Source organism: Equus quagga, chromosome 6, assembly GCF_021613505.1.
Source record: "Equus quagga isolate Etosha38 chromosome 6, UCLA_HA_Equagga_1.0, whole genome shotgun sequence".
Taxonomy (NCBI): Eukaryota; Metazoa; Chordata; class Mammalia; order Perissodactyla; family Equidae; genus Equus; species Equus quagga.
The window spans coordinates 81,437,645-81,461,336 of NC_060272.1; the positions used below are offsets into that span (position 1 = coordinate 81,437,645).

The 23,692-nt window shown below is 39.1% G+C and overlaps 1 protein-coding gene across 1 annotated transcript in view; it reads right to left on the reverse strand.

Annotated features, from left to right (window-relative positions):
* Positions 1 to 22,252, reverse strand: part of MPHOSPH8 (M-phase phosphoprotein 8) — a 60,691-nt gene extending 38,439 nt beyond the window's left edge. The window contains exons 1-2 of the mRNA XM_046663821.1: positions 21,938 to 22,252; positions 2,507 to 2,662 (exon numbers count right to left, since the gene is read on the reverse strand). Coding sequence (XP_046519777.1) covers positions 2,507 to 2,662; positions 21,938 to 22,171 — 390 coding nt within the window. The 5' untranslated portion in view covers positions 22,172 to 22,252. The remainder of the gene's footprint in view (positions 1 to 2,506; positions 2,663 to 21,937) is intronic.
* Positions 22,253 to 23,692: the final 1,440 nt, after the last annotated feature.

Sequence of the window (23,692 nt, forward strand, 5' to 3'; positions counted from 1 at the left end):
GGGGGCTGGCCCCATGGCCGAGCCGTTAAGTTCGCGCACTCCGCTGCAGGCGGCCCAGTGTTTCGTTGGTTCGAATCCTGGGCGCGGACATGACACTGCTCATCGAACCACGCTGAGGCAGTGTCCCACATGCCACAACTAGAAGGACCCACAACAAAGAATATACAACTATGTACCGGGGGGCTTTGGGGAGAAAAGGGAAAAAATAAAATCTTAAAAATAAATAAATAAATAAATAATGTTTTGGAAGCACAAATTCTAATTCGTTTTACATTAAAAGGGTATATATATTTATTATTTTATAGCCAAACTTCAAGGGACAGAAGTAATTCAAAAAACTATCCCTAAAAAAAAAGTTATCCTCAGATAAATTTTAAGAGGCAGAACTATCTCTTAGCTGAGTAGTAGGTACACAGGTGATTGTTTCATAATTTTTTCAAAAACATACTTGTTTGTTGGTTAGAATATGTATTAATAAAAAATTATTTTACAAGAAGGAGGCCAGCCCCATGGCACAGTGGTTAAGTTCGCATGTTTTGCTTCAGCGGCCCAGGGCTCACCAGCTTGGATCCTGGATGCGGACCTACGCACTGCTTGTCAAGCCATGCTGTGGCAGGCATCCCACATAAAGTAGAGGAAGATGGGCACAGATGTTAGCTCAGGGCCAGTTTTCCTCAGCAAAAATGAGAAAGATTGGTGGCGGACGTTAGCTCCGGGTTAATCTTCCTCAAAAAGAATAAATAAATAAAATAAAAAGAAAAGCAGAAGAAAAAGTCTTTAGTATATGGTACTATCTTTAAAAGAAAGATCCCAGGGGCGGCCCCGGGGCTGAGTGGTTAAGTTCGTGCTCTCTGCTTCGGCGGCCCAGGGTGTTGCCAGTTCGGATCCTGGGCGTGGACATGCCACCGCTCATCAAGTCATGCTGAGGGGGCATCCCACATGCCACAACCAGAAGGACACACAACTATGTACTGGAGGGCTTTGGGGAGAAAAAGGAAAAATTAAAAAATCTTTAAAAAAGATAGATTCTATGTGTACAACTTGCAAGGAACCTCAAGAGCAAGACAGACTTTACCTATGTTTGTGTAACTGTGACCATGTAAGGGTCTGACCCATAAAACACTGTGTCTACTACAAAAAGCTATCCCTGAAAAAAAGAAAGAAAAAACCCCCAAAAGGCAAAAATGGTAAAATGTTGATGTAACAGTACAGTCGAGACTCATCTGTGTCATACAACATCAACTATCAAAGCTCAAGGCAGACCAGTGGTCACCTTATTTGTAGATTTTCAGTTTATTTAAAATGAACAGCTTGACCATATCACACCCATGAATGTTAAACAGCACCTCAGTTTTTTTTTTAGTTTGAAATATCTGATGGTCAGCAAAAAGATAAAAGGTATCCAAATGCTAAATGATAATAAAAGTATTTTAATGAACAAGTATCATTTCTGCATCATGCATATTTTCCTGGTAAATAGCATTAACAAACATTTTTTTGGTTATTTTAGAAACCATTTCTAACTTCTATGATGCTTACTAAGTCCTAAGCAAGCAGTGCTCCCAGGATTTAAGCAGAAAACTATAAAAGGAAAAGCAACAAGTTGAATAAGAGCTGGTTCAATTTATAAATACAAGCTATAAATGAAATTTACATGGAAAAGTAAAATAGGAAATTCTTACAAGGTTCATAAATAAAGCCAATTCAATTATCTGTGTAATAAGAGAATCAAGGATAAAACAGTGGACAAATCCAGAGAAGAAAACGTTGAAACCAAACGTGTGTTAGTTTAACATTATCCCACTCCATCCCACCAGAAAATCTTTTTCCAAACTGCTGATAACAGAAATTTAACTTTTTTGAGTTCCTTTCATCTCTTTATCCTTCCTTACCATCAGGAAGAGCTACTAAAACCCAATAAAGTAGCTAAAAATTGAAATGGGAATAGAGGCAAAAACAAAAGACCTGGATAATCAAACCTATGAATAACCTGAAATGTACTAAAATTTATAGCTTTATAAAATGATCTAAGAATTGTTTTAATTAACTAGCAGAAAAATCAGACATAGAAATATGTTAATAATACAGATTAAATATAAAAGTATGCGCAGTATCTGTAGTACTAATATGAATAGCACAAAAAATATTCCTCAGGTATATAAACAAGATGCTTACATCTTGGACAAACAAGGAAAGTTTCAACATGTCTCTTTTCCTCCCACTTTCATCTTACTCTTGAATTAAAGGAAAATATTAACCAACATATTTGAACTATACCTGTTTCAAATTAATTGCAATCACAGGTTGGTTACAGAAAGAAGAGTTTGGCAAAAATCAATGAAAGCGTTCTGTGAGAATGAATTGGCTCTACAGAATTTACAATAGGAATATTGTGGACTTTACTATTATTTGTGAATTCTTTACTGCACATTCTTTATATCACAAAACTTTTTAATAAACTTATTGTACTAAAAAAATAAAAGGAATATGAGATAAAACACGATACCTGAATATCTTTCTTGACTGGTTTAGCTTTGTTATCTGTAATTTTCTTCCTAAATTCGAGAAGAACTTCTTTACAGTCCTCAAGATGAACTTCAGGCTCCCAGGTGTCATCCTCTGATGTATAGCCTTTCCATCGCACTTTGTAAAGGATTTTACCCTGTCATATAAATTAAAAACAGGCAAATAAAGAACTTGATTAAATTTCTAAAAACATACAATTGCTGAGACTATATCAAACTAAAAAGTGTCTGCACAGCATAGAAAATCACGAACAAAATGAAAAGGCAGCTGACTGAATGGGAAAATATTTGTAAATCATAAGAGGTTAATATCCAAAAAATATATAAAGAACTCATCCATCTCAATAGCAAAAAATCAAACAATCTGATTAAAAAACAGGCAGAAGATCTGAACAGACATTTTTCCAAAGAAGACATACAGATGGCCAACAGGCACATGAAAAGATGCCCAGCATCACTAATTGTCAGGGAAATGCAAATGAAAACCACAATGAGATATCACCTCACACTTGTTAGAAGGACTACTATCAAAAAGATAAGAGGGGCTGGCCATGGGGCCGAGTGGTTAAGTTCTCGCACTCTGCTTCGGTGGCCCAGGCTTTTGCCAGTTTGGATCCTGGGCGTGTACCTGGCAACGCTCATCAAGCCATGCTAAGGCGGTGTTCGACATGCCACAACTAAAAGGACCCACAAGTAAAATATATAACTATGTACTGGGGGGGTTTGGGGGGAAGAAAAACTGGAAATTAAAAAAACCTTAAAAAAAAAAGATAAGTATTGGTGAGGATGTGGAGAAAAGGGAACCCTTATATACTGTTGGTGGCAATATAAACTGGTACAGCCACTAAGGAAAACAGAAAGGAGATTTCTCAAAAAATTAAAAACAGAACTATCATATGATCCAGCAATTCCACTTCTGGGTATTTATTCCAAGAAAATGAAAACACTTAACTTGAAAAGATATATGTACCCCCATGTTCACTGCAGCATTATTTACTATAGCCAAGATATGGAAACAACCTAAGTGTCCGTCAATGGATGGATAAACAAAAATGTGGTATATACAATATGGAATATTATCCAGCAATAAAAAAGGAAATCTTGCCACTTGTGACAACAAAGAAAAACCTCAAGGGCACTATGCTAAGTGAAATAAGGCAGACAAACAAACACAAATACTGTATCATCTTACTTATATGTGGAATCTAAAAACAAAAACAAAACAACCAACCAACCAAAAGCTCACAGATACAGAGAACAGACTGGTGGTTTCCAGTGGCGGGGGGGTGGGGGATGGAAGAAATGGGTGAAAGGGGTCAAAAGGTACAAACTTCAAGTTATAAAATAAGTCCTGGGATGTAACACACAGCATCAGTGACTATAATTAATAATACTGTATTGCATATTTGAAAGTTGCTAAGAAAGCAGACGTTAAAAGTTCTCATCAGAAGAAAAACAAATTGTTTTGTAACTACATAAGGTGATGGATGTTAACTAGGCTTACTGTGATGATCATTTTGCAATGTATACAGATATCAAATCATTATATCGTATACCTGAAACTAATATAAGTCAATTACACCTCAATTTAAACATTCTAAAATTAATAAAAACCACAGTATCATTGATCCATTTTTCATAAACCAAAATCTGAGGTCTTATTCTAATTATATAAGCAATGCATAATCTTTGAAAATCAGTGGAAAATACGAAAAACCAAATAAAAGTCACCCAGAGATACTGACAACAATTTGATCTATTTCATTCATCTTTTGTATTTATAAATTTATATTTTATATATATATATATATATATTTTTTTTTTTTTGGTGAGGAAGATTGTTGCTGAGCTAACATCTGTGCCAATCTTCTATATTGTATGCGAGACACCACCACAGCATGCCTTGATGAGCGGTGTGTAAGTCCATGCCTGGGATCAGAACCCATGAACCCCAGGCCACTGAAGTGGAGCATGTGAACTTAACCATTACGTCATGAGGCTGGCCCTTAACATATATTTTTAAGAACACTGGGATAATATCATTTTTATCTTGCTTTTTCACATATATCAAGAACTTCTTGTTTCAATATTTCTCAAAAACATGAGTTTTAGTGACTGAACATTATTCCATCACATAAATACAACAAAAAACACAGTGAAAACTCTCCCTTTGGAAACCAAAGGTTCCTTTGATTGTTTGCAATTTTTGTTTTTATAAATAAAGCTGTAATATACTTGCACATCTCTGATGTTAGAATAAATTCCAAAAGAGAGATCAACGGGATCAATTATAAAGCCATGTGAAGATTGTTAAAATACATTGCCAAATGCCTTTCAGCAAAGAGGATCCAATTTACACTTCCACAAGATACAAGAGCTGATCATCTCTCAGTGCTAGGGGTCAGCAAACTACAGCAAGTCTTGCCTCCTTTTTTGCCCATCCTGTGAGCTAAGAATGGTGTTACATTTTTAAATGTTGACAACAAATAAAAGAAGAATGACAGTTATAGCAAGTGCTTTACAATGTGTTGTGCACTGTCTAAACCTTGGCATTTATAGCTCATTTAATCTTTACAACAATCCTGTGAAGTACTATTATTCCTTTTATGGATGAGAAAACTGAAGGTTCTATATAACATAACTAGTAAAGATGACACAGCTAACGAATAGTTCAGCTGAAATTCAAACCCGAGGCCTGAGCTTTAACGTGCTTCTGCATATGAAAGTCATTTAACACTGCAAGGGCAGTATGTTTAAGTGCCAAAGGCAGGTGCAGATAACACACTCCAGTGAGTTCTCAAGAGACATCCCTGTCTTTAAGAGAAGGAAGATCTTTTTAGGAGATTGAGGTCACGTTTCTACCATGATAGGGAACAGTAACTTTAAACCCCAATTTTGCCTCTCAACCCATGAAATCTAAAACAGTATATGGCGATTTACAAAGAACGTCTGCCAACTTCCGCTCTACACCACGTCTACTTACAAAATTATCATTAAGCCATTTACACTTTTTCTTTAAAAAATTACCTGTTACATGCCTTCTTTCACCACTGCTTTTCAACATTGTACTCAAGTTCTAGCCAGAGCAATTAGATAAGAATAAGATATAAAAGGCATTCAAGTTGGAAAGGAGGAAGTAAAACTATATTCACAAATGATATGATTCTATATAAAGAAACTCCCAAAGAATCCACAAGAAAATAACTAGATCTAATAAACAAATTCAGCAAAGTTGCAGGGTACAAGACGAATGCACAAAAATTAGTTGTGTTTCTATACACCTGCAATGCATAATCCAAATGGGAAATTAAGAAAGCAATTCCATGTACAATAGCATCTAAGAGAATAAAATACTTAGGAATAAATTAATAAAGGAGGTAAAAGACTTGTACACTAAAAACTACAAAACATTGCTGAAATTAAAGAAGACAAATTAATGGAAAGATATCTGTGTTTTTAGGTAGCAAGACTTAATATTGTTAAGATCTCAACACTATCCAAAGCAATCTACAGATTCAATGGAATCTCTCTAAGAATTCCAACAGCCTTGTTTACAAAAATAGAAAAGTGAATCCTCAGATTCATATGCAACTGCAAGATGCCCTGAATAGCCAAAGCAATCTTGAAGAAAATGAAGTCAAAGAACTCACACTTCTTAATTTCAAAACTTACTACAAAGCTATAGTAATCAACAGTATGGTACTAGCATAAGGACAGGCATAGAGAGACTCCAAAAATAAACCTATACACCTATGGCAAATTGATTCTTGATGAGGGTGCTAAGTCCAAGCAAGAAGAAACAAACTGTGCTGGTGTTACTGCACAAAACTGGGGTTCTCTGCCTGATGTGCATAAACAAGTCAATTAGTTACAGCATCAGCCTCTTGGGGGAGAGAGCAGCTTTATTCTGTGAGTTTGACTTGCAGGGAGACAGGGGGCACATGCCCTCACATGCATCTCCCTGATTCAGGATGTGGGGCAAAACCTAAGAGATTTTGGAGAACAGGCCAGCACACAGAAATGCTGGTGGGACAGGTTTTGATTGGTGGGCATTGGGCATTTATGGTGAGGTTTTAAACATTTATGACAGGGTTCTCAACTTTTATGATGAGGTGGGGAAAGAATTTTAACACCGGATCTTCCTGAATGAGGAACCCCTTGCTTCTGATAAGAATCCAACTTTTGGGGCCAGCCTGGTGGCGCAGCAGTTAAGTTTGCACCTTCCACTTCTCGGCGGCCCGGGGTTTGCTGGTTTGGATCCCAGGTGCGGACATGGCACCGCTTGGCAAACGCCATGCTGTGGTAGGTGTCCCACATATAAAGTAGAGGAAGATGGGCACAGATGTTAGCTCAGGGCCATTCTTCCTCAGCAAAAAGAGGAGGACTGGCAGTAGTTAGATCAGGGCTAGTCTTCCTCAAAAAAAAAGAACAATCCAACTTTCAAGTTCTGGTCTTGTCCTGGTCCTTGGGTTCCATGGGAAGGAGGATTTCTGGTTTTGAGGGCATTTCAGGTCATGATTTCTTCTCTCGTGCATGCCCTGGCTACATGACTTTTTAGATTTTCTCAAAGACAATTCTTTTTTTTGTTTGTTTGTTTTGTTTTTGGTTTTTTTTAATTGAGTTATTGATGGGTTACAATCTTGTGAAATTTCAATTGTACATTAATGTTTGTCAGTCATGTTGTAGGTGCACCACTTCACCCTTTGTGCCCAGCCCCCACCCCACCTTTCCCCTGGTATCCACTAAACTGTTCTTGGTCCATAGTTTTAAATTCCTCATATGAGTGGAGTCATACACAGATTATCTTTCTCTTGCTGGCTTATTTCACTTAACATAATTCTCTCAAGGTCCATCCATGTTATTGCAAATGGAATGATTTTGTTCTGTTTAGCAGCTGAGTAGTATTCCATTGTATATATGTACCACATCTTCTTTATCCATTCGTCTGTTGATGGGCACTTAGGTTGCTTCCATGTCTTGGCTATTGTAAACAGTGCTGCAATAAACACTGGGGTGCACAGGACTTTTGGGATTGCTGACTTCAATCTCTTTGGATAAATACCCAGTAGTGGGATGGCTGGATCGTATGGTAGTTCTATTTTTAATTTTTTGAGGAATCTCCATACTGTTTTCCATAGTGGCTGCACCAGTTTGCATTCCCACCAGCAGTGTATGAGGGTTCCTTTTTCTCCACAACCTCTCCAACATTTGTTGCTATTAGTTTTAGATATTTTTGTCATTCTAACGGGTGTAAGGTGATATCTTAGTGTAGTTTTGATTTGCATTTCCCTGATGATCAGCGATGATGAGCATCTTTTCATGTGCCTATTGGCCATCAGTATATCTTCTTTGGAGAAACGTCTGTTCATGTCTCCAGCCCATTTTTTGATTGGGTTGTTTGATGTTTTGTGATTGAGTTGTGAGAGTTCTTTATATATTAAGGATATTAAGCCTTTGTCAGATATATGACTTGCAAATATTTTTTCCCAGTTAGTGGGTTGTTTTTTTGTTTCAATCCTGTTTTCATTTGCCTTGAAGAAGCTCTTTAATCTGATGAAGTCCCATTTGTTTATTCTTTCTATTGTTTCCCTTCTCTGAGAAGGCATGGTGTCCGAAAAGATCCTTTTAATACTGATGTCAAAGAGTGTACTGCCTACGTTTTCTTCCAGAAGCCTTATGGTTTCAGGTCTCACCTTTAGGTCTTTAATCCATTTTGAGTTTATTTTGGTGAATGGTGAAAAAGAATGGTCAATTTTCATTCTTTTACATGTGGCTCAAAGACAATTCTTAATCACTCTGTTGATAAGAGATGGGTTGGTTGAATTGGTCCTGAAGTCCCCACGGTTACACTGGGACAAGTGAATTTCTACATGCAAAAGAATGAAGCTGGACCGCTACTTCACATCACATACAACAATTACCTCAAGATGGATCAAAGACCTAAACTTAAGAGGTAAAACCACAAAATTCTTAGAAGAAAACATAAAGGAAAAGCTTCATGGCATTGCATTTGGCAATGATTTCTTGGATATGACACCAAAAGCACAAACAAAAGAAAAAATAGTAAAAAGGACTTCAAAATTAAAAACTTTTCTGCATCAAAGAACATTATCAACACAGTGAAAAGGAAACCCACAGAACTAGAGAAAATATTTGCAAATCACATCTGAAAGGGATTAATATCCAGAATATATAGACAACCCCTACAACTCAAAAACAAGTCAGACAATCCACCTAAAAATGGGCAAAGGACTTGAATAGACATTTTTCCAAAGAAGATATACAAATGGCCAATAAGCACATGGAAAGATGCTCAACCTCATTAGTCCTTAGGGAAATGCAAATCAAAACCATGAGGCACTACTTCATACCTACTAGGTGGCTATAATCAGAAACACGGAAAATAATGTGTTGGTGAGGATGTGAAGAAATTAGAACCTTCTTACACTGGTGGTGGGAATGTAAAATAGTACACCTGCTGTGGAAAACAGTTTGACAGCTCCCAAAAAAACCCCAGAATTACCTCATGACCCAGCAATTCCACTCCTAAGTACACAGCCGAAAGAACTGAAAACAGGGACTCAAACAGGTATCCGTAAGCCCATGTTCAGTGCAGCATTATTCATAATAGCCCAAAAGTGGAACCAACCCAAGTGTCCATCAACAAATGAAAGGATAAACAAAGCATGGGATACACAAACAATGGAATATTATTCAGCCTTAAGAGAGAAGGAAATTCTGACACATGCTACAACATGGACGAACCTTGAAAACACTATGCTAGGCAAAATAAGGTGGACAAAGGACAAATATTGCATGATTCCACTCATATGAAGTACCTAGAATAGGCAAATTCATAGAGAGAGAAAGTAGAATGGTGGCTGCCAGGAGCTGAAGGGAGGAGGAACAGGGAATGATTGTTTGACAGGGACAGAGTTTCAGTTTGGGAAGATGAGAAAGTTCTGGAGATGGATGGTGGGGATGGCTGCACATGAATGTGAACGTACTTAATGCCACTGAATGGTACACTTAAAAATGGTTTAAATTGCAAATTTTAAGATATACATATAAAAATATGGATATAAAACTACAATAAAGTTTTTTTTAAATAATCTGTTGTGTCCTGTGCCCATTTTCTCGCTCATTTATAATAATTAAAAAAAACTGTATGGCTATTAAATCTTTGTCATAGCATCCCAAATTTTTGCTTCTCCAGATTTCTGGCTTATCTTTTCTGCTCAATACCCAATCTTACTGAGAAGATACTCACAAAATAGTTTTCCACATAAACTGCAGAGTACCATTCTAGCTATCCACTGAACCCTTGCTCATTTTATTCACACAACCACCACGACAACAAACATCCCAGGCTGAGTGCAAGCACTGCTCCTTTCCATTTTACCCTTCCATCATGCCCACACTGCCCTTCAATCACTCTGCCATCTGCAGAAAGACCAAGCCACAGCATCTAGTAGGATTAGAAACTAAGAAATAATGGAAAAAGAGGAGACTTAGACTCTTAACCTTTAAAGATAATCCTGAAAATCCTTATAAATTTAAAATAGTAAGAGTGTATACATCAATATAGTTTTACAGTTCAGCTACATAAGTGGGCAGCGATACACTGATTATATCAGCCAAGAATGTATGCAAATTCTCTTTAGCAAAAAGACTACTGTTATATACAACTTTGTAAGAGCTTCTATGAAATCTAGCTAAAACTGAAGAAACTAAACAAAGAAGAGACAGCATGGTTATTGAAGAAGCCTGTATGAACAGAAGAGAAAGAAAGAAATCTCAGTCAGTGCTATGCAGTACTGCCTTAAAGAAAGCAGTATGCTTGACTTGTAGAAGCATCATGTGAACAGTTACATGGTGGCCTGCAGGAACATGCTAACTTATCCAATAATAGGGCACGGAAACAAATGATCTTAATTTAATATGGGCCAGAATATTTCTGTGTGTAAATCTGTGGTAATTTTTTACTCAATGTAGCTTTTAAAGAACACTATTTACTTTCAAATGAGCCAGAAAAAAATGTGCATAAATAGAGAAAAAAGATAAAGCAAACATTAACAACTGGAGAATTTAGGTGAAGGTAAATGGGAGATTAAATATGATTCTTGCAACTTTTCTGATAATTTAAAAAAAACGGTGAAGGAGTGTCATCAGCATCATGGCGAAGTGAGTTCTCCCAGTAATCTTGCCCCTCCACCATACAATGAAAAAGACATCCATATTCCAACAGAGGACATGCACAAAAGACGTCTGAGAGACCCACACAGCCATACGTCGGAGGGCAGACAAGCTGGAGCCCCCTGGAGGAGGTGGAATGGGCTAAGAGAAAACTTCGCTCCCTCCCCAAAAGACTGCAATCTGGGACTGTGCAGGGCCTCCAAGAGGGAAGGAACAGAGAAGGGCTGCTCATTCACGGGAACATCAAAGATCCCCGAGGTCCCTCGCAGTGTAAGGGAAAGCCCCTACCAAGGTGAGTAGCTATCACAGGGGTGACCTCAACAAGCCAACACCCCAGGAGAGCAGATACCAAGAATAGAGTAAGCCAGCCCACAGGAGTGTGAGGAAAAAAGCGCCTTCCCCCACCCCAACTGCCCAGCACCGGCTCCACTGCCTGGGATTCCCGCACATTGCAGAAAGCTCAGAATACACAGATCTTTACTCCCACCCAGTGGCAACAGGTGCTGACTGTGACCAAATAATACCAGGATGTGAAAGAACAAAGCCACCCCCTCTAGCAACATCAAAAATGATATTAAATCTCCAGACCAAAAAGAAAATAACAAGTAGTCAGAAATCAGTCCTGAGGACAGAGAAATATGGAACCTAAATGACAGAGAATTCAAAATAGCTATCATCAAAAAACTCAACAAGTTAAAAGAGAATGTAGAGAAACAATTTAATGAGTTCAGGAGCTACCTCACAAAAGAGACTGAAACTACAAAGAAAAATCAACCAGAAATATTGGAGACGAAAGACACAATGGATAAAATAAAACAAAATATGGATTCCCTGAAGGCTCAAGTGAACATCGTAGAGGAGTGAATCAGCATAATTGAGAACAGACATGTTGAAATGCCCCAGATAGAGGAGGAGAGAGAATTAAGACTAAAAAGAAATGAAGGAAGTCTCCGAGAAATATATGACGCAACTAGGAAATGCAACATAAAAATTACAGGTATTCAAGAAGGAGAAGAGGAGGAGAGTAGAGCAGAACGGTTGTTCAAAGAAATAACAGCAGGCAACTTCCCAAACGTGGGGAAAGAGATGGAAATCCATGTGGAAAAAGCTACCAGACACCCTAAATATGTCAATGTAAAAAGACCTACTGCAAGGCATGTAGTAGTAAAACTGGCAAAATGAATGACAAAGATAGAATACTAAAGGCAGAAAGGCAGAAGAAAATAACCTATAAACGAAGCCCTATCAGGCTTTCAGTGGATTTCCCTGCAGAAACCTCACAGGCTGGGAGAGACTGGAATGACATATTCCAATCTTTGAAGGACAAAAACTTTCAGCCAAGAATACTCCACCCAGCAAAAGTATCCTTCAGATATGATAGAGAAATAAAAACTTTCCCAGATAAACAAAAGCTAAGGGAGTTCGTAGACATGAGATGCCCTACAAGAAATCCTCAAGAAGGCCCTCATACCTGAAAAAAAAGGGGGGGTGAAGGGGTTAAAAAGTATGGAATAAGGAGAAAAATAAGTGGACAAAATCAGAAAACTGTAGCTATAGGTTAGAACAGGTTAGCAAATACTCAAGTACAGCATTAAAGACAAAGGGAAGGGAAACACCAAAAACAAACATAATTTTGTCATTTTAACCACAAACTCACAACACAAGGTGGAATAAGATGTGAGAAAACAACTTCAGAGGGGAAGAGGAAAGGGACTGAATTGGCTTAGTCTAAGGAAATAAGAGGCCATCAGAAAATGGACTATCTTATCTATGAGATTTTGAATACAAACCTCATGGTAACCACTAAACAAAAAAGCAGAAGAGAGACACAAATAAGGAGAAAACAAAGAAACACAATATAAAAACCTACCTATCCGAATTGGTAGTCCGAAATACACAGGACGAGAAATAAAGGAAATGGAGGAGAATCGGAAAACAAGTGACAAAACGGCAGCATTAAGCCCTCATATATCAATAATCACCCTAAACGTAAAAGGACTGAATTCTTCAGTAACAAGACACAGAGTGGAGAGATGGATCAAAGAACAAGACCCAACAATATGCTGCCTCCAGGAAACATACCTCAGCTCCAATGACAAACACAGGCTCAGAGTGAAGGGATGGAAGACGATACTCCAAGCTAATGGCAAACAAAAGAAAGCAGGTGTTGCCATCCTTATATCAGACAAAGCAGACTTCAAGATAAGTCAGGTAAAGAGAGACAAAGAGGCACAGTATATAATGGTCAAAGGGACAGTCCATCAAGAAGAAATAACAATTGTAAATATTTATGCATCCAACACAGGAACACCAAAGTACATAATGCAAGTATTAACAAACCTAAAAGGAGATATCAACAACAACACAATAACAGTAGGGGACCTCAACACTCCACTCACATCAACAGATAGATCATCCAGACAGAAAATCAACAGTGAAACAGTGGAATTAAAAGAAAAGCCAGACCAGTTGGACTTAGACATATACAGAACACTCCATCCAAACACAGCAGAATAAACATTCCTCTCAAGTGAGCACAGAACATTCTCAAGGATAGACAAGATGCTGGGAAACAAGGCAAGCCTCAACAAATTTAAGAAGGTTGAAATAATTTAAAAAGCATCTTTTCTGATCACAATACTATGAAGCTAAAAATTAATTACAAGAAAAAAGCTGAGAAAAGGACAAGGATGTAGAGACTAAATAACATGCTATTGAACAAACAATGGATCATTGAAGAAATCAAAGGAAAAATAAAAAAATATTTGTGGACAAATGAAAATGAAAACATACCATACCAACTCATATGAGATGCAGCAAAAGCTGTATTAAGAGGGAAATTCATCACAATACAGTCTCACCTTAACAAACAAGAAAAATCCCAAATAAACAATCTCAAACTATACCTAATTGAATTAGAAAAAGAAGAACAAAGCCCAAAGTCAACAAAAGTCGAGAAATAATAAAAATCAGAGCAGAAACAAATGCTATTGAAACAAAAAAGGCATGAGAAAGGATCAATGGAACAAAGAGCTGGTTCTTTGAGAAGATAACAAAATTGACAAACTCCTAGCCAGAGTTACAAAGAAAAAACAGAGAAAGCTCAGATAGATAAAACTAGAAATGAAAAAGGAGAAATGACAATGGATACCACAAAAATACAACGGATTATAAGACAACACTACAAAAAGCTATAAGCCAACAAAATGGACAATCTAGAGGAAATGGATAAATTGTTAGACTCTCAAAACCTCCCAAAGCTGAATCAAGAAGAAACAGATAATGTGAATTACATGTAAAGACACTGAAACAGTAAGCAAAAGCATCCCAAAAACTAAAAGCCCAGGACCAGGTGGTTTCCCTGGAGAATTCTAGCAAACTTTCAGAGAGGATTTAATACCTATCCTTCTCAAGCTATTCCAGGAAAACTACAGGCCAATATCGCTGATGAATAGAGATGCAAAAATCCTCAACAAAATACTGGCAACCGGAATACAGAAATACATCAAAAAGATCATACATCATGATCAAGTGGGATTTATACCAGGGACACAGGGATGGTTCACATCCACAGATTAATCATTGTGATACACCACATTAACAAAATGAGGAATAAAAACCACATGATCATCTCAACAGCCGGAGAGAAAGCATGTGACAAGCTCCAATAGCCATTTATGATAAAAAAAAAAAAAACACCTCTGAACAAAATGGGGATAGAAGGAAACTACTTCAACATGGTAAAGGCCATATATGACAAACCCACAGCCAACACCATACTCAATGGGGAAAAACTGAACATCGAACGTCATCCCTCTGAGAACAGGAACAAGACAAGGATGCCCACTAACACCACTCTTACTCAACATAGTACTGGAGGCTTTGGCCAGAGCAATTAGGAAAGAGAAAGGGATAAAAGGAATCCAAATAGGGAGTGAATAAACGAAATTCCTGCAGATTGCAGACGACATGATCTTACATATAGAAAACCCTAAAGAATCCATCAGAGAACTATTAGAAATAATTAACAATTACAGTAAAGTTACAGGGTACAAAATCAACTTAAGAAAATCAGTTGCATTTCTATACTCTAATAACAAACTTACAGAAAAAGAACTCAAGAATACAATTCCATTTACAAGCACAACATAAAGAATGAATTATCTAAGAATAAATTTAACCAAGGAGGTGAAGGACTTACACAATGAAAACTCTAAAACATCACTGAAAGAAATAAGTGATGACGTAAAGAGGGGCCGGCCCCATGGCTGAGTGGTTAAGTTCACGTGCTCCACTGCAGCAGCCCAGGGTTTCGCTGGTTCGAATCCTGGGCGCAGACATGGCACTGCTCATCAAGCCATGCTGAGGTGGCATCCCACATGCCACAACTAGAGGGACCCACAACTAAGAATATACAACTATTTACTGGGGGGCTTTGGGGAGAAAAAGGAAAAAATAAAAATCTTTAAAAAAAGAGATGGAAAGAGATTCCGTGCACATGGACTGGAAGAATAACCATAGTTAAAATGTCCATACTACCCAAAGCAATCTACAGATTCAGTGCAATCCCAATCAGAATCCCAATGACATTTTTCACAGAAATAAAACAAAGAATCCTAAAATTCACACGGGGCAACCAAAGACCCTGAATTACTAAAGCAATGCTGAGAAAAAAGAACAAAGCTGGAGGCAGCACAATCCCTGACTCCAAAATGTACTACAAAGCCATAGTGATCAAAACAGCATGGTACTGGTGCAAAAACAGGCACACACATCAATGCAACAGAATCAAAAGCCCAGAAATCAACCCACACAGCTACGGACAGCTAATCTTCAAGAAAGGTGCCAAGAACATAAAATGAAGAAAGGAAAGTCTCTTCAATAAATGGTGTTGGGAAAACTGAACTGAAAGTAGACCATTATCTCATGCCATACGCAAAAATTAACTCAAAATGGATCAAAGACTTGAAGAGAATTCCTGAAACCATAAAACTCATAAAAGATAATATAAGCAGTACACTCTTTGACATTAAATTTAAAGGCATCTTTTTGAATACTGTTTTCTCAAAGGAAACAAAAGAAAAAATAAACAAGTGGGAGTTTATCAGACTAAACAGCTTCTCCAAGGCAAAAAGAAATTAGGATCAAAACCAAAAGACAACCCACCAATTGGGAGAAAATATTTGCAAATCAAACATCCAACAAGGGGTAAATCTCCATACTATGTAAGGAACTCACAAAACTGAACAAAAAAACAAACAGCCTGATCAAAAAATGGGCAAAGGCTATGAACAGACATTTTTCCAAAGAAGATATACAGATGGCCAATGAACACATGAAAAGATGTTCAACATCACTAATCATCAGGGAAATGCTAATCAAAACTACACTAAGATACCACCTTATGCCTGTTAGAATGGCCATAATCACTAACACTAAAAATAACAAATGTTGGAGAGAGTGTGGAGAAAAGGGAACCCCCATACACTGCTGGTGGGAATGCAAACTGGTGCAGCCACTATGGAAAACAGCACAGAGATTCCTCAAAAAACTAAAAACAGAACTACCATATGACCCAGCTATCCCACTACTGGGTCTACCCAAAAAACTCGAAATCAACAATTCAAGGAGACTTATGCAGCTCTATGCTCACTGCAGTATTATTCACAATAGCCAAGACATGGAAACAATCCAAGTGCTCACTGACTGACGATTGGATAAAGAAGATGTGGTATACATGTACAATGGAATACTACTCAGCCAGAAAAAGACAAAATCATCCCATTTGCAACAACATGGAAGGATCTAGAGGGAATTACGCTAAGCAAAATAAGCCAGTCTGAGAAAGACAAATACCAGATGATTTCACTCATTTGTGGAATATAAACAAACATGTGGACAAAGAACACAGTTCAGTGGTTACCAGGGGAAGGGGGGGTGGACACAGGGGGTGAAGGAGAGCACTTATGTGCTGACAGACAAGAAATAATGTACAACTGAAATCTCACAATGATGTAAACTATTATGAATTCAGTAAAAAAGAACAAAAGCAGTCAAAATGTCAGTAAACTTTTACTTCTACAAGTGAAGTTATAAATTTAATGTTAGCTATCAATTAGAATTGATCCAGTTGACAATGCAGATATTAACAACCATTCTCAAATGTTAATGACACATGGCAATTCTAGCTCCAGATTTAAATTACTGATAATTGTTGTCAGCTTTTATTTGAGCAGTTGTTTCATTCGTTCATATCACACGTATTTATTGAGGGTCGGTCTGTGTCAGGAACCTTTGGAGTCTTACGGGTACAGAATACAAAAAAACAGACAAAATCCCTGAATCACATATCCTTTTATAGGAGTCATGTAGATTCAAATATTGCCCAGGGCTTTGCCATATATTAAGCAATTTCATGAGAGCCCTGGGATTTATAAACATATCCTCAAAATTCCAGAAATAATCTATCTTCTTGGTATCCAAGCTTTCTTTTACCTTAATTGGTGAGCCAAACTCAAAGGCAGTAAATGGTGCTCCTGTCCTCCTAGATCACATACACTAGATAATTAGTTGAAATTCTTTATTAAAAAAATCTCAAAGCCTGTGAGTCTGAGTGCATTATGAAGATAAAAGGTAAAAAAAAAAAAAAAAAAAAAGTGTAATTGTAATAAAGCATTTCAGTAGACTTCAAGTGTGTCAATAATAGAAGTGAAAATATCTGGTCTGTTTTAGTACTGCTTTAAAATCAACAAGGAACATGTCATAAAAAAAAGACAGTTACAGGATGGACCTTGAGTGTATTAAGTGAAATAAGCCAGAGAGAGAAAGACGAACTCTGTATGACTCCACTCATGGGTGGAAGTTAAACACATAGACAAAGAGAACTGATTGGTGGTTACCAGGCAAAAAGGGGGGGTGGGGGGGGAGCACAAAGGGTGAAGTGGTGCACCTACAACATGACTAACAATAATATACAATTGAAATTTCACAAGGTTGTAAACTATCATAATCTTAATAAAAAGTTAAAAAAAAAGACAGTTACAATTATCAACAGCTAGAAATACGAAGAAAGAATAGCCTCTTGCATGCAAATTATTCTCAAATTGCTTTCCCATATGCTTGCAGGTCCAAGTTCCGAAGTAATGGCTGGCTTGCTTGCTGGCAGCTGTAGTACTGGTATTAAATAACACAATTAGTCAAGCAAATAGTCAATGTAAAACAATATATGAACATGTATCAGTTCAAGTCGGAAATTCTTTTAAAGCACACCAAACATTTACTAATACTCTCAAATGTTTGGAAATTAAGCAATTTATTTGCACATAATTTACAGAAATTGAAAGATATTTCATCTGAATGAGAACATACTACATAATCTATGAGTTGCAGCTAAACTGAGATTACATGGTAATTTATAGTCTTACAGGTATATAAATTTGACTTTAAAAAAGGTTGAAAAATGATGAGCTTTGTATCTACCTCAAGATGTTAGAAAAAGACCAGTAAATTAAGGGAAAAAAAAAATAAAGAAAAAGTAGAAATTAATGAGATAAAAAACAAATATATAATTTAACATTAAAAAAGGGAAATATCACAACCAACTTTGGTTTATTCTATGAAGACAAAGTTGACTTAACATTAGGAAATCAATTTAATGGAATAAAGAAGAAAAATAATGCAATCATCTCAAAAGATGCAGGAAAAACTTCATGAAATTCAACATCCATTCATAAGTAGCCAGCAAACTAGAAATAAAAGGGAATTTCTTTAACCAACAAAGAGTAAATACACAAAAATTAACGGTTTTTCTATACACGAGCAATAAACAACAAGAATAAAATTTTTAAAGACAATTTACCACTGCATCAAAATATCAAATATAACTAAAAATAAATTTAATAAAAGATGTTCAAGACCTCAACAGAGAAAGCTATAAACCATTACTGAAAGAAATTAAGTTGATCCTAAATTTATCCATAGATTCAATGCAAATTCCAATAAAAATCTGTAGTTTTCAAGTGTGCAAGGAAACTGACAACTGATTCTAAATTTACAAGGAACGGTTAAAGAATAACAAGAAAGATTTGCTCAACAAAACTTGACCCTTACATTACACTATACACAAAATCAATTCCAAGTGAAGTAAAAAACCTGAAAGGGAAAATAATAGAATGTCTAGGAAAAAAAAAAAGAGACTATCTAGGGTAGGGAAAGATTTCTCAAACCAGACGTAAAAAGTACTCAACACCAAGACAAAGACTAAGTTTTTCTACATTAGCCCTACAAACCTCTGTTCATCAAAGACACAGCAGGAAAAGAGATGTGCAACACATCGCCGACAAAGGACTTGAATCTAGAATATACACAGGACTCCAACAAATCAAGAAAGACAGACAACCCAGTAGAAAAAGAGATCTGAACAGCATTTCATGAAAGTGGATAACTAAATGACCAAGGAAAGAGTATATGAAGAGACGCTCAATTATTTCAACACTGATTACTACGGAGAATAGAGAGAAATACAAACTACAAGTAGGAAATACCATTCTATACCCACCAGTAAGGGCTAGAAATAAGTCCAACATTATCAAGTGTTGAAAGGATATGAAACAAAAGAAATTCTCATAAACCATTAGTAGCAGTGTAAATTGGCACAACTGCTTTCAAAAAGTTTCCACTTAAAGGCTGAAGATACATGCGTCCCTTATGTCTGAACAGTTCCACTTCCAGGCGTACATAACCGAGAGAAGCGAATGTGCACAATGCACCAGGAGACATGTTCAATAAAGTTTACAGAAGCATTATTCACAATAGATAAAAACTGGAAACAACCCAAACACCCATCAACAGTAGCAGAAAACCTAGACAGTAATATATTCATGCAAGTGTACGCTATGTTGCCATGAAAATGAAAGAAACTACAGCTCCACACAGCGTGGATTAAATCTCACAAAGATAGTGTTGAACAAAAAAAGCAAACATACACAAAACAAATATTGTGAGATTCCACTTAAATGAAGGGAATAAAATCAGGTAAAACTAAAGTGTTGAGGAATGCACACTTAGGTGGAGAAATTACAAAGAAAAGCAAGAAAGTAATTAGCATATAGTAATACAGGACAGTGATTCTAGGGGATGGAAACAGGTACCAATTGGAAGGGGATTCAAAAGGGATTCTGGGGCTGGCAGTCTAACATTTCCTGACTTGGGCAGGGGTTACACAGGTGTTGCCTTTGTGATCATTCTTTATGTTGTATTATTAAAAAATTTACTTTACGCTAAATAATAGGACCAAATGTCCCCCAAATATCAGAAAAAAGTACCAGTTTTTTATTATACAAAAATGACTCCAATTCAAAATTGAAGCCAAAAACCCAAGATTTCTGTCAGATTTAATTTTTCTGAAAACACAAAAAAATTACATTTAGCAATAAACTAAAAGAAAGAACATAGCTAATACATAAATTCAGTGTTAATACTATTCCCCCCAGCCAACATCCACCATAATGACTGTCTCAGTCTGTAACAGGAAACCATAGACTGGTGGATTACAAACAACAGAAATACCATAAACTGGGAATTTTGATAAGGGGGCCTCATAAACCGCTGTCGGGACCCTTTCGTTTGTCAGCTGGCTGGCTCACTCAAAGATGTTTATAAAGGAACTGCCACAGTCCTGTTCTGCCCAGCTAACACCTTTCATCTTATAAATCACTCTCACAAGAGCACCTAAAAATCCAAGGCCCAGACAACTAGAATTTTTACTCAACTTTACATCATTAAAGTCTAACTCTGCTTTAGTGTCTTAAACATTGAAGTTTCTTAGTTTCATCCACTTTTGACTAGCATATGTCTGAGACTTTAGGTACAGTGCCTACAATTCTTTGGGACCTGCAAAATTAAATATTCTATGAATACATGCATCATCTTAGTTCTAAAGATATTCTCCTCCTAACAAATATTTTCTAAATATCTTCTCTGTGCCAAAAAGTACTGTGTTAAACGCAGGCGATACAAAAGTCTCAGACTGGCTCCACCTTTCACCTCAAAGCATTTACAACATATTTGGGAAAACTATACAGAAAAACGTTCCTATCTTTACTACACTGCAACCAGCAATAACATCGCTAGCACTGGATTTCAACTACTGATCCCCCAGTGGACGGGAGAACTTTTCAGTGTCAGCAGCCGTCTAAGCTACAATTCATCTCTGTACCCTCAGGACCCAAGCAGCACCTGGCAAACAGTAGTAGATTAAAAAAAAATGCTGAATGAATGGACAAAACAACTAAGACGAGTTGGCACATGACACATAGGAAATAACAGACACTGAAAAGAATACAATATAGAGACTCGACCACCCCGTGGGGCCTCTGGCCAGCTCACACGTATCCCCATCAGATTACTTTCCTACTGTCCATTCTTCTTCACCTCCACCCCCTCCCCTTCACTCCAGCCTCCAGCTCACAATTCATTCACTCATTTAATAATCTGATGTACACTAAGCACTTACTGCAAGCTAGGCAGTGGATCGAGTATCAGTGATACAAACATTAATAAAAATCATATTCTGACAAAGGAACCTACAATCTAGCAGGAAAGACACACATAAAGAACGATAACGTTTTACATGCTAAAACAGGGGTCTACACAAAGCGTTATAAGGGCACAGGTGAGGAAGCACCTCACTCTGCAGGGATCAGGGTCACAAAAGGCTTTCAAAGAGAAAAGCTCTAAACTCGGAGGTCTTTGAGAGATGAGCAAGATTTCGCCGGGTGCTGCACAGTGCGACGAGGCCCGCGAGCGTGAGTGTGGCTACAACTGTGCAAGGCACCGCAGAGGGATGACGACGGCCAGGTTGGGAAGACCTGTCACCGCCGCCTGTCGGGTGACACCGTGAGGGCGAATGGGAATTGCTGAAGATTTTTAAAGCAGAAAATTCACTGGCGCTACGACAAACACCGAAACGACAGCGCGGCCAATAGACTACGAAGAGGAGGTTCTCTGAGGAGCGCTCCTTCCCAGCCCCGAGACGCGGCCCGCTTCGCGCATCTCAACACTCACGGCCACACAAACCCGGCGCTGGCCGCGCGCCTCCGGGCCCCGCCGCCCCCTCGCCTCCGCGGCGCAGCCCTTCCCGGCGCCGGGAGCCGCGCGCTCCTCCCCCGCGCGCTCCTCTGCCTCCTCGGCTCCGCCCGCCGCGGCCCCACGCGCACCCCCTCGGTCTTCATGTCCAGGATCTTCTCCACCTCGAACACATCCTCCCCGTCCTCCTCGCTGTCCGCTGCGGCCTCCGCGCCTCCCGCGCCTGCGTCCTCTTCGCCCACGGCTCCTACTCCTTCTCCTTCAACCTCCGGCGACTCGCCTTTGCCGTCGGCACCTGAAGCGGGAACTGCAATCACGCTCGCCCCCTCCTCCTCCTCCGTCGCCGCTGCCGCCGCCGCCGCCATAGCAGCAGCTCCGCAAACCGCCCAGGAAAAGCGGCTGCGACACACACGGCGGCGGCCGCTCGCGCTCCGCACCGGCCGTGACGCGGCTGGGAGGGAACGCGCCAATGGCGGGCTCGGGACCCTGGAGCGACGCGCACATCAGCCAATCAGGTGAAGGCGAGCGCGCCGGAGCCTGGGAGCCTCGGAAGCGGGTGGGCGGGCCGAGGGGGGGCGCTCGGGACGGAAGGGCGGGGCCGCGGCGCTGGCCAGCGAGGAGGGAGGGGCGGGCGCAGGCCCTGGAAGCGGAGGCGGGCTCGCCGCGGGGCCACTGTCTTTCTGCCGCACGTGGCGGCCTCCGGAGGCTTTCCTCGGAAAGGGAGAGCACCCGCCTGCGCCCCGAGCTGGAGCGGCGAGAAGCAACGCCCAGCGATTCATGGATGTGATGAGACACAGCGCACAAGTGCTGTTATGTTTAGTGAGTATTGTTTAAAGATATAAATTTTAAAGGTTATCAGGTTAAATACCATGTTTTCCAAGTTCTAGTTTTTTTTTCTTTCCATTGAAAATATCAGAGGATACGATAAAAAGATTTTGTCCAGGTTTTGAATGTTGGGAAAATCCACTGAAGGATACAATATTGGACAGTGTCAAGATGGTGGCATAGGCACACTCTGAACTCACCTCCTGCCAGGGAGAAAACAAATTTACAGCTACTCTTGGAACAATTACCCCTGACAGAGAACTGAAAACTGGATAACAAGAACCCCCACAACAGGGGACAGTCCTGACTGAGATGGAAGAGGCAGAATTCCTTCCTGGAGAGAAAAAAGCCACCTTCGGAAGCCACAAAGTGTCACAGCCAGCCAGGAGCAATCCTAAGGTACCCAGCCCTCCTGGAGGAGCGGGGGCCTGAGCAAGGTAGCATCACCATAATGAGCAGCTTCAGGACTCAGCACAACTGAGACAAGTGTCATAATATCTGATTTTGCTGATTACTAACAACAACAGAGAATACCCCAGAAGAGCTAGGGGATGTTAGGGGAAAAAAAAGCCAGCTGTTGAAGGGCCCACACACAAATTCACCTGTGTTGGAGAGCAACTTAAAATCACCAGAAAAAAAGGTTCACAGTTCTTTGGTGGAAAGAGACTCACCTGATAGGCTCTGGGTGCATCTTGGTGAGAGGTGAGATCTCTCCAGGTACTGAGAATTGGCAGCCATTATTGTGGCCAAGTACAGGTGTGCTGACACAGACACTGGCAGATGCCATTGGCATCCTTCCCCATGCACTAGAGCACCAATTTAGTCCAGGTCAGCCAGGGCAGGCAGCCTGCCCTAGGGACTGGCCCCACCCAACAGCAAGCTCTCAGGCTACTTGTGGGCCGACATAGGCAGAGAAGGTCTGCCTACGTGGGTCAAAGCATGTGTGAGGAGCATGTGGAATATGTGGGGCCTTGCAGTGGGGCAACTGGGTCTGCTCCAGGGGATTGGGGCATGCAAATGGGGCAGGAATACATTGACAGGGTCTCTTTGGCCCTGTGGGT